Source organism: Carassius carassius, chromosome 31 (assembly GCF_963082965.1).
Source record: "Carassius carassius chromosome 31, fCarCar2.1, whole genome shotgun sequence".
NCBI classification, from domain to species: domain Eukaryota; kingdom Metazoa; phylum Chordata; class Actinopteri; order Cypriniformes; family Cyprinidae; genus Carassius; species Carassius carassius.
In genome coordinates this window covers 1,855,853-1,870,744 of record NC_081785.1, presented here as the reverse complement: position 1 = coordinate 1,870,744, position 14,892 = coordinate 1,855,853, and the positions used below count along the sequence as shown (strand labels likewise).

General features: G+C 36.2%; 2 protein-coding genes across 4 annotated transcripts; one reads left to right on the top strand and one right to left on the bottom strand.

Moving 5' to 3' along the window:
* Positions 1 to 25: 25 nt before the first annotated feature.
* ddo (D-aspartate oxidase) lies at positions 26 to 5,075 on the bottom strand. Of its 2 annotated transcripts, XM_059518481.1 has the most exons (6): positions 4,924 to 5,075; positions 3,844 to 4,037; positions 3,611 to 3,719; positions 3,335 to 3,511; positions 1,294 to 1,330; positions 26 to 1,212 (listed from the first exon to the last, which is right to left on the bottom strand). In XM_059518481.1, exons 2-6 carry the CDS (start codon positions 4,013 to 4,015, stop codon positions 772 to 774), a joined length of 936 nt encoding a protein of 311 aa, XP_059374464.1. In that variant the 5' UTR covers positions 4,016 to 4,037; positions 4,924 to 5,075; the 3' UTR covers positions 26 to 771. The 2 variants fall into 2 exon arrangements, with proteins under 2 accessions (XP_059374464.1, XP_059374463.1); XM_059518480.1 differs by having other exon boundaries at positions 26 to 1,330.
* A 793-nt stretch (positions 5,076 to 5,868) lies between these two features.
* zbtb24 (zinc finger and BTB domain containing 24) lies at positions 5,869 to 13,029 on the top strand. Of its 2 annotated transcripts, none has more exons than XM_059518477.1 (6): positions 5,869 to 5,981; positions 7,522 to 8,371; positions 10,479 to 10,646; positions 10,929 to 11,096; positions 11,173 to 11,254; positions 12,162 to 13,029. In XM_059518477.1, exons 2-6 carry the CDS (start codon positions 7,546 to 7,548, stop codon positions 12,979 to 12,981), a joined length of 2,064 nt encoding a protein of 687 aa, XP_059374460.1. In that variant the 5' UTR covers positions 5,869 to 5,981; positions 7,522 to 7,545; the 3' UTR covers positions 12,982 to 13,029. The 2 variants fall into 2 exon arrangements, with proteins under 2 accessions (XP_059374460.1, XP_059374459.1); XM_059518476.1 differs by lacking the exon at positions 5,869 to 5,981 and adding an exon at positions 7,311 to 7,401.
* Positions 13,030 to 14,892: the final 1,863 nt, after the last annotated feature.

Genomic DNA, 14,892 nt, shown 5'->3' with positions numbered 1-14,892 from the left:
GGTTAAGAAAAAATTGCAAACAATGTTTTTTGCTACAACTGTGTGTTTTATTATATCCAAACAGACACGGAAAATGACAACTTTTGGGGTTATTGAATCGGAGAGTATTTGAACCTTTTTTTTTTTTTTACAGGTAATTGTTGTATAATTTTTAGACAATCACATTGCAACTGTAGTTAATTGTAGTGAATTTACAGATCATCTGTGAATATCTGATATCCATTAACACTTATGAAGAGTACTTTTGTTCTATGGGAAACAAGATACGTCAGACTTTCTCGTCAATACAATGTTCTGGTGTATTTAGTGTTACACTGACAATCAGCTATAAATTATACAGTGAATCTGAGTTAAAATTCATTCATTAGTTAAAGGCAACATAACTTCATAAATTAATACTATTTTCAAAACTCAAATCACATTTAACATGAGTTAAAAATTAGAAATGCAAAGATAAAGACAATTTTCAAACGCAGCATATTAAACTAGTTAAACTATTTCAACATCAAACGATTTACACAATTTATCTTCCTCAAGATTTAGATTCTGTTAACAATAAATTCTACTTCCAACCTATTGAAAACAACCTACTAATTAGTGGCATGTAGAAATCATCAAACAAAATGAATAATACAGAAATTGGTAAACATTTTAGATGCAAAACTGATGACAGATTTATCTGTTATTAAGATTAAAGTGCCATTTCTCTTCAGTAGTACATGCAGAAGTATCACTGTAAAGCATCATGGGTGTAAGAGTACGACAGCAGTTTCACAGTCTGGCTTGAGGAGGTTTTTCAAACAGACTCTGTCTCAGCAGATCGAGCGCGTCCAGCGCTGTTCCCCAGCTCAGAGTAACACCACAGCCGCCGTGACCGTAGTTGTGCACCACAGGCACCTGACGGCCCTGTAAATGCAGATACTGGCGCTCCACCCGTGGGTTCGCCCGGCCCGGCCGCAGCCCAACCCACTCGCCCATCACCTGAGCGGCTCGCAGAGATGGTTCCAGCCGGCAGCAGCGCTCCAGGATCCCCTCGCTGTCCTCCTTATCCACCTCCAGCCGCCAGTCATCCACTTGCCGCGTGCCTCCGATGCTGAGGTACCTGATGCCTGGGTAGATGTAGGTATTGCCATCTCCATCTCGGATGAAGTTCTTCAGCCAAGGAGCGCTAACCTTCAAAATCTGTCCTCGTATTGGATAGACCTCCTCATCCTTCAGCAGAAAACGAGAGCTGAGGCCTGAGCAGTTCATGATGGCATCGTAATTCAGGGCCAGTCTCTGAAGATCAGTCACCTTTTCATGTATGATCTGACCTCCAACTGCTCGAAACCTAGTGGGAAATATAACACTGGTTTATTTATTATATGTTCCTATAGCTTTTATATTTCCTTTCTATACTGTATGATTGCATTTTGTGTGTGTGTGGGTGTGTGTGTCTATAATACAACCCGAATTCCGGAAAAGTTGGGACGTTTTTTAAATTTTAATAAAATGAAAACTAAAGGAATTTCAAATCACATGAGCCAATATTTTATTCACAATAGAACATAGATAACGTAGCAAATGTTTAAACTGAGAAATTTTACACTTTTATCCACTTAATTAGCTAATTTAAAATTTAATGCCTGCTACAGGTCTCAAAAAAGTTGGCACGGGGGCAACAAATGGCTAAAAAAACAAGCAGTTTTGAAAAGATTCAGCTGGGAGAACATCTAGTGATTAATTAAGTTAATTGATATCAGGTCTGTAACATGATTAGCTATAAAAGCTTTGTCTTAGAGAAGCAGAGTCTCTCAGAAGTAAAGATGGGCAGAGGCTCTCCAATCTGTGAAAGACTGCGTAAAAAAATTGTGGAAAACTTTAAAAACAATGTTCCTCAACGTCAAATTGCAAAGGCTTTGCAAATCTCATCATCTACAGTGCATAACATCATCAAAAGATTCAGAGAAACTGGAGAAATCTCTGTGCGTAAGGGACAAGGCCGGAGACCTTTATTAGATGCCCGTGGTCTTCGGGCTCTCAGACGACACTGCATCACTCATCGGCATGATTGTGTCAATGACATTACTAAATGGGCCCAGGAATACTTTCAGAAACCACTGGCGGTAAACACAATCCGCCGTGCCATCAGCAGATGCCAACTAAAGCTCTATCATGCGAAAAGGAAGCCATATGTGAACATGGTCCAGAAGCGCCGTCGTGTCCTGTGGGCCAAGGCTCATTTAAAATGGACTATTTCAAAGTGGAATAGTGTTTTATGGTCAGACGAGTCCAAATTTGACATTCTTGTTGGAAATCACGGACGCCGTGTCCTCTGGGCTAAAGAGGAGGGAGACCTTCCAGCATGTTATCAGCGTTCAGTTCAAAAGCCAGCATCTCTGATGGTATGGGGGTGCATAAGTGCATACGGTATGGGCAGCTTGCATGTTTTGGAAGGCTCTGTGAATGCTGAAAGGTATATAAAGGTTTTAGAGCAACATATGCTTCCCTCCAAACAACGTCTATTTCAGGGAAGGCCTTGTTTATTTCAGCAGGACAATGCAAAACCACATACTGCAGCTATAACAACAGCATGGCTTCGTCGTAGAAGAGTCCGGGTGCTAACCTGGCCTGCCTGCAGTCCAGATCTTTCACCTATAGAGAACATTTGGCGCATCATTAAACGAAAAATACGTCAAAGACGACCACGAACTCTTCAGCAGCTGGAAATCCATATAAGGCAAGAATGGGACCAAATTCCAACAGCAAAACTCCAGCAACTCATAGCCTTAATTCCCAGACGTCTTCAAACTGTTTTGAAAAGAAAAGGAGATGCTACACCATGGTAAACATGCCCCGTCCCAACTATTTTGAGACCTGTAGCAGAAATCAAAATTGAAATGAGCTCATTTTGTGCATAAAACATTTTAAAATGTAATTTATTCCTTGTGATTCAAAGCTGATGTTTTAGCAAAAACAAAAAAAAATGAAAACCATGATACATCACAATTAAAAAAAAAAGTATGAGGTTAGTAAGAAAATAAAGAAATTAATGCTTTTTCAATGGAGAAAAAATGCCTGTGATCAAATTGACACTAAAGACTGGCGTAATGACTGGTGAAAATTCAGCTTTACCATCTCAGAAATAAATGACATTTTAAAATATATTACAATAGAAAAAATAAGTTCTTTCAAACTTTCATAATATTTGAAACTTATTTAAAACTTTAAAACTTAACATAATACAACGTTACTATTTTTACTGTATTTTTAATTTAAAAAAATTAAGCCTTTGATGAGCATAAGAGACTTTCTTTAAAAAAAAAACAATATATTATAAAACTTTAAACCGTACCTTTTTTCTAACCATGGCAAGTAGTTCAGACATTCACACTTTAATGTGGTAAACGCTTGACCAAACTTATAATTAGGAAAACGCTTCATTTCACGATCCGTCATATATCTGAATCCAAGTACAAAATCAGACCAAAAGGGCTTTTTGTTGCAGGGAGTATCCTTAAAAATTTGGTACCTAACGATGAAGCAAAGTAGAGATTATTAGAGATGTAAAACACTTCAATGTATCATCTTTTAGCTTTTTTTTGTGTTGTTTTTGTCATCAGGGTTTTACCCGGAGCTCAAGTACACGCCAGCATCTGAGGCTTGAGGCGAATCTGCAATGGCCAGAAGGTGATCGAATGACTCCTTGAACCAACGCTTTTGCTGTTCAAGAGGGATGTCTAGTAAGAGAGGACAATAACAATCAATTTGACCATTTTATGCAGACAAATCGGTGTCCTAAACAATAACAAAAGGCATTATGCCAAAAGCATGATATAAGGCAGGTCTGATGCATCCTCTCACCAGGAAACTCTTTGGGTAAGAGGATTCCTGCAGCTCCATCACCAGTGGTGTCCGGAGAAAACTTCTCAGCAATAACAGTCACAGAACAATAGGGAAGGGTCTCAGCGACACACACAGCAGTGGATAAACCCACCACACCTGCTCCAACCACGAGCACCTTCACACGTTTCATCTCTCAGCTCAGCTGCAACATACTGGAGAACTTCCTCACTCAACAAAACGGATGTCATTCAAGTTTACATCTCTATTTTCTAACATTTGTTTGCATTTATATTCTCCAATAGAACTTAAAATAAACATAAAATCCACCATTGAACTGTAATATATTATTCAGAGAATATTCACCTAAATGATCATTGTAAAAAGTTTAAGAAGTACTCAACTATCTATAAAAGATCATTGAATCTATTGATTTACAAAGCTAACAAACATAAAATCATCCTCTTCGCACAATACTGAGACCTTTATAAACCATGCAAGACGACCATAAAGTCATAGTTTGTTGTTGGCACAGAGACACTAAATAACAGACAGATGCCCTACTTCTCCAGCTAACAGAGACTGTTCTCTGCACTTTGGCTGGTGTTTGCTGTCTTGTTTAAAGTCACGAATAATCTTCTCAACACATTAGCAAAAATATAATTTGTACATCTTTTACAAAAACAATTTAGTTGGATGCTGGTCTGATATGGTTTAGAGAACATTCAAAATTACCATTTGGCAAAATAATGAAAATGAAAGGTTCTCTTAAAATTATAATTATTATTCTTAGTTCTTAGAAAATAGAATTGGGTACCCCACTTTAGACTGTGCTATACGTTTTACAGGCCACTTTGTTTGAAACAGTCATACTAGTCAATATGTATTAACAATAACGCATATTTCGTGCAGCAACCATGGTAGCTTATCATTTTGAAATCACTGCCTACGTGCGATACTGTTGCAGTGATAATAATAAAGTAGGGTACATAGGCGCAATACTATGTTTGCAGGATTTTATAAATGCCATAATTAGTACAATTTGTCACTGAAGTAGAACGAAGGTTTATTTGTACTATAACAGATACTACTGTAGCTTACCTCCAGACTAGTGAGACCTGCATTAACAAACACAACAAAATCTCTCTGTGAATTATCACTGACGCACATATCAATCATTAATAGATCAACATTAGTAATGTTACATATGACACCGCAGGCAGGCAAAACAAGCTCCAATGAACCCTAGTATCAGGGTTGCCAGGTTTTCACAACATATCTCCTCAAATTGCTCCCCAAAACTAGCCAATCCGGGGTCTAAGATATACGTTTTTTGTTTTGTTTTTTTGACGTTGTTCCCCGATTAAAATTCTAAATATCACGTCATAGGGGAAAACATGTAAAACAGCCCTGGACAGCAATGTAAATGTAGCACGATTGCGCGGGAAAAACAAGAACCTGGCAACACTGCTCAGTATCAGAGTCACGTGATCGAGTTTGTCTGCGTCGGAATGTAAAATAAAATAAAAACCCTCACTATTCTTGTGTTCCATTAGACGTAATTATTAGTTCATACTGGCAATTACTGCCTCACTTAATGGGTAAATCAATTTATCAATTTCGCTAATATTAATGTGCAATAAATGGTTTAGAAGGTACCGGACGAATATGCTTTATGTACAGTACTGTAATTCTATCCTCTCAGTTATAAATAAGACACAACAGTGGCGCTGTTTGCAAACACTACACTGAGTGACAAATATTGCTGTTCCGCCCGGGGCGCATCTCTGCTTACAATTTATAGACTGTAAAAATATAAACACTAAAAATATAATCTATTGTTATTACAAAAATTCTGTGCGCCTATGGTTCCCATGTGACAATGCAGTCTAAATACTACTACTACTACTACTACTACTAATAATAATAATAATAATAATAATAATAATAATAATAATAATAATAGAAACTTGTAAAGTGGTTGACTAAAAAAAAAAAAAGGAAATAATTGGTATTCAGACAAATCATTCATGTAAATACATGCCCCGCCCGTTTTGGTATCCACTGCTGCCTTTCTATCTGTTCATTTCTGTGATGCTCACTGAAATCACGGGAAGCAGTTCTCGCGAGATGTGCCAGTCTGAATCGGTTCCTTTAAGGTGAGGTCCTGAAAGCTTAATCGTATGTTATAGTACTCAGAGAGTAGTGTGGTTATTCTTTGAAGTGTGTTTCGCAGATTAAATGTTGTAATTTTCAAATCAGCGCTAGTCTTTTAGCGATATGAGAGTGTTTTATAAGGGAAAGCGAAGCAGCTCTTTGTTGCTACACATGGCGCTGAGCTTTAAGCAATTTCTTCATTTCTTACTGTGTTCAAAGACCTTTAACATACTGTAGATATACATGAAGATTCACAGGCTCGTGTATTTTACCTGCTGAGCGCATAGCACAGTTTGTGATGCAATCGGAACACGATCTACATTGAACTAGACTGTGTTTACAGCTTAGGTTGCACAGTTGTGTCGTATGATAAATGCATGCATGCATTTACTGATATTTCTGTAAAATGTTTCAGAAGAACTATACTAGAATTTATCAGATATATATATATTGGCTTATAAAGCAGTTTGGGTTCAAATATAGATATAACATTGTTTCTGAATGATTGTCATGATACTGAACAATGTATTTACATGGTACTTCAAAGATTTTGTTTAATTATGCATGGTTTGTCACAATCCAAAAGTGTCGTTGGTCTGTTCTGATGGGTCAGTGACAGGATGAGTAAACAGTTTTAAAAAGAAATGTAAAGGCATGTGTTAAAACACTACACTTTAGCAAACTTTACTTATGCGGGGAACTATATGTAATAAAGGCTGAAGCTACTTAATTGCATGTTGATAGAAGTTCAATTGTAGAATTATAGCTTAACTTTAAAGAGCTTTCTATCCCACTTAAATATATATTTTTATCTTAATTTCATAATTTTATATGGTTAAAGTGAACTCCTGAATGAGCTGAAAGGCATTTATGTTAAACTAAAAAATACTTCAGTGTCATTTCTGTTGAAATTGTGTCTAATATAATTAGACTTTTTATGACAAATTAACTTATCATGTGCTTTAGTATGTTAGTCAACATCAAACTAAGTGTACTTTTACACACAGTGAAAGATTAAAACATGATGATTTAAAATAAACTTAAGTATATACTTTTAAAATATAATTTGATCACCTTCTGAAAAATGTTGGTAACCAAACTGTTTCTGGTCCCCATTGACTTCCACAGTTGTTCAAAATATCTTCTTTTGTGTTTAACAGAAGACGAAAAACTGAAGTGGCCTGTTATTTCATTATTATAATATTGTCTGCAAGGACAGGTTTTTGTAAACATACTTATAAGATTTAAGGTACACTTGATCCAAGCATGTGCATAGTTTGATTTGCATATAGTAAACAGACTTATAAAGGACGAGAAAATAATTCCCATATACCTTTTTTTACTTTGTAGAAGCCAGAAGCCAATTATAATCATTACGTGACTTGCCTTCATCCTCAAAAACCATGAACAAGACTATTCAAAGTAAAATAAAATATGACCCAGAGTAAATTAAATATGGGTTTGGTGTTGTGTTTTTCACCACTTGATACCCATCTAGGTTTAAAAAGCAAAATCATCTGAGAGCCCTGTTTTCCTTTTTAGATTCATGCTCACTGTAACAGCATCATGTCTCAATCGCCAGCCTCATCTGTTCTCGCCCTGCATTCAAGAACACACAAGGACACAATCCTGCATAAATTTGACAAGCTCAGAAGAAGGGAACTGCTCTGTGACATAACCCTCATCGTAGAAGATGTGCACTTCAAGGCACACAAGGCTCTTTTAGCAGCGAGCAGTGAGTATTTCTCACTAATGTTCACCGCTGAAGATCAGGTAAGCCAGTCGGTGTACAAGCTGGATGGCATGGGTGCGAAAACCTTCTCGGCCGTGCTTGAGTTTATCTACTCTGCAAATGTTACTGTGGACAAGAGCATCTCTGAGCAGCTACTTGACATGGCGCACTTTCTGGACATCCAAGATTTGCTCAAAGCCCACGAGGACCTTCAAAAGAACAGTTCAACGATTGAAAATGTGATGTCTGCCGAGGGAGATAGTGTTGATGAATGCGTAAAGACAAAGCGTAAAAGAGGACGGCCAAAAAAGAGCCTTCACATTCAGGATTCAAGCCAAAAAGAGGATCCTGAAACTGGTTTACCAACACAAACTACCTCCGAGTCTACAGAACCCCTCTTGGATCCCACTTCCCCACCAAGAGACTTAAGCGACAGTGACTACAACCCCCATGAGGACAGACCCCGTCACAGCAAGCGCCAAATAAAGCGGCCTGTCAAGCTGAAGGGATATAGGTTAGGAGATGAACTCACAGAGCACAAGGAGCCCGAGAAGAGAGGACCCAAGAGGAAGTATCCCGACACAGAGGCCAGGTGTGACCAGTGTGGGAAAGTTTTTAAAAACCATCTGTTTCTGAAGATACATCAACGCACTCACACAGGTAGAACTCAAAAACACAATTCAAGTTCAGTTCAATTCAAGTTTATTTGTATAGTGCTTTTTACGATACAAATCTTTGCAATGCAACTTTACAGAAAATTTAGTTTCTACAATTTTTAGTAGTAGCTTATCAGTGGTGACAGTTTATGTGCATATGTCAGAAATGTACAGGAAAATCAATTAAAGACATAATTAAATAGACGATGAACACTATTTACAGCAATTATTATATGATGCAATCAAACTTATAGCAAAATTTGGTAATTCTGTATGTTGTTTCAAGGTTAGCATCATCTGAGGTCCTCTGAGGGGTTGACATCATCTCTTCTCAGGTGTTCTGGATCCAGACTGGATCTTGTGTAAATCTTAGTTACCACGGTCAATCCCGTGGCAAAACAGAGAAACAAATAGAGACATAATTTGCGTAGCTGCTGTTCCAATTAACCAATTAAAATTAATTAGTTTAACCCAAGCTAAAGAATAAGAATGTGCATTTGATAAGATATAACTGCAGTCCAAAATTATGAGATGCATTATTTGAGTGCTTGGTGAAAGAGATGTGTTATATAGGTAATATGATAATATTTTCTTGACCTGGTAAGGACTCTAGCTGCTGCATTTTGGACTACCTGTAGCTTTTTTATTGAAGATGCAGGACAACCACCTAGAAGTGCATTACAATAGTCCAGTCTAGAGGTCATGAATGCATGAACTAGCTTTTTGTGCATCAGAAACAGGTAACATGTTTCGTAGATTGGCAATGTTTCTAAGATGGAAGAATGCTGTTTTTGTAACATGGGAAATATGGTTTTCAAAAGTTGCTGTCTAATATAACACCCAGATTTTTGACTGTAGAGGAAGTAACAGTACATCCGTTTGTTGTAGTTGTAAACTGTAGTCTATGAGATTCTGTGTACTGTTTTTTGGTCCATAAGTAATATATGTCTTAGCCGAATTAAATTAGAGAAAATGATTGGTCATCCAATCTTTTATTTTTTTTAACACAGTTTGTTAGCTTAGAAAAGTTTTATCTGGTCTCGTTGAGATACTGTATATAGTTGAGTATCATCAGCATAACAGCGCAAACTAATCCAGTATTTTCTAATAATATTACCAAGGGGCAACATGTATATTGTAAATAGCAGAGGACCTAGGACAGATCCTTGTGGCACTCCATATTTTACTGGTGATAAATGAGATGACTCCCCATTTAAATAAACAAAATGGTAGCGATCGGACAGGTAGGATCTAAACCATCTTAGAGCCTGCCCTTGAATACCTGTATAGTTTTGAAATCGATCTATGAGTATGTCATGATCTATGGTGTCGAACGCAGTTCTAAGATCAAGTAAACAATGCAAGTTGATGCAAGAAGCAAGTCATTTATAATTTTAACAAGTGCAGTTTCTGTGCTATGGTGGGGTCTGAAACCCGACAGACATTTTTAGGCAGAAAGGAGCACAACTGAGCAGACATAATCTTTTCTAAAAATTTTAGACATAAATGGAAGATTTGAAATGGGTCTTTAATTTGCCAGTTTACTAGGATTTAGTTGTGGTTTCTTAATCAGAGTCTTAATGTTTAAATGAAATAAGTTTATGCTTTCTTGCATTCTACATCTTTGTTTTTTTCATTTAATTTAAGTTTATGATAATAATAACCCTGTTTCTATTAAACCTATTTAAGCATTTCAATGTTATTTTAGTATTATTAATGTACCCCATTATTGTTTTGTTAATATTTAAGAAAAAGTTTATTTTCTGGTTGTACTTAAAGTTTAAGTATTTTTGTCATTTAAAAAAAAAAAATATGTCTATATTGTTTTTATTAATTCTATTTATTAGTTTTAGTCATTTTAGTACTTAAAATTAAACTTAATCAAAATGAGAAATGTTGCCTTGGTAACAGATGAAATTAAAAAAAAAATCATTTCAGTTAATGTTTATTTTATTTCAAGTAACGTAAATGTTTTTAATGGTTTTAGTTTGAATTAACTATAACACAGATTCTGTTCATTATATTCAAGCATTTCAGCAGAGATTTATTAAGATTCATAAAGCGCCCACATTGGAAATCTTAATGTAAAATTGCACTTTCCTTTCATGTAGGTGAAAAACCATTTAAATGCAGTGTTTGTGGGAAGGGTTTCACCCAGAAACACACTCTTTTGGTTCATCAGCGCATGCACACGGGAGAAAAGCCCTTCATCTGCACCATATGTTCCAAAGCGCTGTCCACGAAACACTCCCTACTGGAGCACATGAACCTACACACAGGTAAAACAAATATACCAAACCACTGCGATATACTTCTCATAACATGACCATTCATATGTATGGAGGTCAGTAAGATGCTACTTTAATTCAGTAAGGATCCATTAAATTGATCAAAAGTGACATTAAAGACTTTTACATTGTTAGAAAAACTAATAAAAAAAACATTTAAAAAAATGTTACCAGCCCAAAACTTTGATATTATCATGGTAAATGTCCAAAACACCATGGTGCATGTTCAAAAAACCTGAATATACTGTACTTTCTGATGTTGTCTTTCCACAGAGAATAAATCTTTCAGTTGTGACAAGTGTGAAAAAAGCTTCAGTCAGAAGCGGCAGCTGAAAAGTCATTACCGTGTTCACACAGGAAAAGCATTACCTGAGTGTGCACATTGCCATCATAAATTTATGGATGCAGCTCAACTGAAGAAGCACCTGAGAACTCATACTGGTAATAAACACATCACATTTACTGCATTGAAACTTGCATACTACTGTGCTGTATAAACTCCACTTTATTGCTGCAGGTGAGAAGCCGTTCACATGTGAGATCTGTGGGAAGTGTTTCACAGCCAAGAGCACACTACAGACACACATCATGATACACAGGTCAGAAACAAACACTATAGACTCTATACTAGAGTATATTAAGAATTGCAAACATTTTTGTATTCGTTTTCTGATGTTATTTTTAAATGTGCAAAGGAGGTTTTGTCTAATTAAATGTGCACTAACTTGCATACAATTCCAGAACATAAATTCCAACATTGGATAAAACCAGGTACAAAAGTCTTGTTTCATTTTGTTGACATATTAAGGTTTTTTCAAAGTGTTTTTGGTTATCTCTTTCTTTTTTACTTCATAAATCAGAAAATACAGTCATTGTTATTTATGCACTAGTTCGTTTTGAGATCTGGCTGTTTAGCTTTTTGTAATGTGTTGTTTCAGAGTGGAAAAAAAACATCCAAAATACATTTAAGGGTTTATTAAATTGTACATTATCTATATGCATCAGTAGATTTCAATTATAATAAGTATCTTTAAAGTTTTTTCGTCACTTCAAGATCACTTATATACACTAAACTTACAGGTTTACACTTCTATTCTAGAGGTTTTTACAGAGGGGTTTGTACATATATTATATGCCTGATTTAATAAATTTTATTCCATATATAACATAGTGAGTTTGCCTTTGACAGTATTTTCTGATAAACAGATATTCAAAATCCCCAATTTAACTCTTATGTGTCAACAAAATGAAACAAAGATTTTAATGTAATGTACAGTTCGCTTTTCTGGAAATGTATGCACATTAGTGCATATTTAATAAGATAATGCATGGTTTACATATTTCAACAACATTTCATAAAATCTGTAATAAAAAAAAATTGCAAATGCAGTCAAATAAATGGGAAATTGTGCTGTGAATTATGGTAAGAGTTGGAATTATAGTAACTATTAATTACATTTTTTACCCTATACTCACCATGTTATGAAATTTTCTTTCCCCGCCCAGAGGAGAGAAGCCATACATCTGCAACATCTGCGATAAGACCTTCTCTGACCCCAGTGCCAGGAGGCGTCATGTGGCGTCTCACACGGGTGCAAAACCGTTCACGTGTTCCATCTGCAACCTGTCGTTTGCCCGAATGGACAACCTTAAAGCTCACACCAAGACTCACAACAAGGAGCGTCAACAAGGAGAAGCTGAAAACACGGGGCCTGCGCCGGTGGAGGCCACATCAGGAGCTGAAGGAATGCACAACATCCTCCAACTCCAGCCCTACCAACTTCCCACCCACCCCGAGCAGGAGATCCAGCTGGTGGTGACCGGCGAGGTAGACAATATCAACCTGTGCCAGGATCAAAGTATCAGCATCATCACTGCAGAAGATAGTTCTGTGGAACAGGGTCTCACGCTTCTCACCCAACCTTCTGGTCATGTCCAAAACCTGGCGCTGGTCACGCCAGATGGGTTAGATGCCAGTGCTCAAATCCAAACCATCAGCGTTTTAGGAAGTCAGGTGAGTAGCGGAGAGACAGAGCAAATGCATGTCATCACGCTGACCAAAGAAGCCATGGAGCAACTGCAGGTTCATCATGGAGGTTCACAACAGCTGCAGGTGATCCACCAGCTGTCTGAGAGCTCTGCTGAAAATCCCAGCCGGACGAGTCCAGTGGGAGGAATTCACATCAGTAGTCAGAGTGGCCAGCCCATCTCCATCAGCCAGACCACCGAGCAGATCCCCAGCGATCAGATTCAGGGCCAAACCTTCCAGATCCAGGCTGGAACTGTCTCGTACCTCTACACCACCAGCATGACCCCGCAAAACTGAACTGACACAATGACAATGACCTAATGCTGATGCTTGTTCTCTTTTGTTGTTAATCAACATTATGAACGAGTTTGTAAAAAAACTAAAACAATGCTGGTACTTACTCTCTTTTGTTGTAAATGGTTACATTTTAATCAGTCAAGCTGATTAATTGAGAACAAGCAGAAACTTATTTTTGTTTTTTTAAATGACTTCGATGTGGATCATGAAGCATAGCCAATCTTTGTTTTAGTTTATTTTTTTTTTTTTGTACTTGTTAATGAGACTAAATACAATAAATGGTTCACATAAATGCAACCCCAAACTATTTGTACAAAAAAACAATTTATTTTTCTATGCAGCATGCCACTGGAAAGTTGACTCAGTGGCATAAGTTTTTTGAAACCAATACTCTATTATAATAATAATAATTTTTATATAGCACCTTTAAAACAGCTTCTTATGGCAATTTACATAATAAAACAAATAAAAATATTTCACATGTTGGACAGAAGACAGGCTCAAATTAAATATAACTCCTAAAGTTTTTTATTTAGTTAACTACAAAACAGAGCCATCTACAATGTAAAATAGAGAGCCAGCTTTTACGAAGCTGATGAGAAGTTGCCCATTATTTTTAATTATTATGTTTTGGGGCATCCATGCTTTTATCTCGGAAATAAAATGTGATAAGAAAGAAACATACATGTTTTGATCAGGCTTGGAGTGAATATATATCTGAGTTGTCTGTATAAAAATGATAATTAAGCCCAAGTGAGCTTAAAAGCAATCCCAGGGGAAATATAGAAAGGCTAAAAAGTAAGGGGCCTAAGACTGAACCCTGAGGAACACCAATACCCATACAGACAAAATGTTGATGATCAGAAAGATATAATCTACACCAAAAACAGTTTCAAGATGGTCAAGTAAGAGATTGTGATTGACAGTATCAAAAGGAGCACTAAGATCAAGGAGGAGAACACAAAAAGCACCAGAATCTGAAGCTATTAACAGGCCATTGGTGACCTTGACTAAGGCTGTCTCAGTGTTATGAAATTGTCAAAGCCGGCCTGAAGGGGCTCAAAAAGATTATTTATTGTAAGGTTATAGTGCAGTCGCAATGCCATAATATCTTCTAAGGTTTTTTGCAAGAAAAGGAAGGTTTGATAAAGGGTGACAATTATTAAGCTAAATTTCTAATCCTAATTTCTGTAATGCAAAAAACAAGACATTAATCATTGTTTTTTTTTTTACTGTAAAAAATACTATTACACATGTAATTATTTTTATTTATAAAATTAATGTAAATGTTTGAACATTGCATTTAATAAATTTTGACTGCATTTTAGTACTGAGGAGTGTTAGTTTAGTATTGTTGAGACACTAGATTTTGTTCATATTTTGAGTTAGTTTTTAATTGTATATTGTCTTTTTCATTTTAAAAGTTTTTGTCATTTCTAATAGTTTTTTGTACATGTATATATACTTTTTATTAACTTTTATTTCAGTTTTTTGTATTTTTTTTTTTTGTACAAGTTAAATGAAAATGAAATAAGATCTTTTATAGTTTATTTTATTTCCGTTAGTATTTTATCAAGTAATGAAAATGTTTTCTTTAATGGTTTTAGTTAGTTTGCTTTTAGTTACAGTACCTGGTAAGGCACTGGTCAGAAATAAGATAGTCCTGCTCCAGAATGACTACAGTAATTATAGTTTGGGGGAGAAAGCAAACAACCGTCATGGTCCTAAAAAAAGATATTTAGATTTTGAGTGGAAATGTGACATGCATATGCATCAGATTCACCCCTTAATGAGTTTTCATTAATGCACAGATGTCTGGGTCATTCAGGTAAGTGTAGGTTTAGGTCAGGCTCATTTGGGCACAAGTAAACATTTTCAAATGTCTGATATAAATCAAAAGCTTTCAATTAG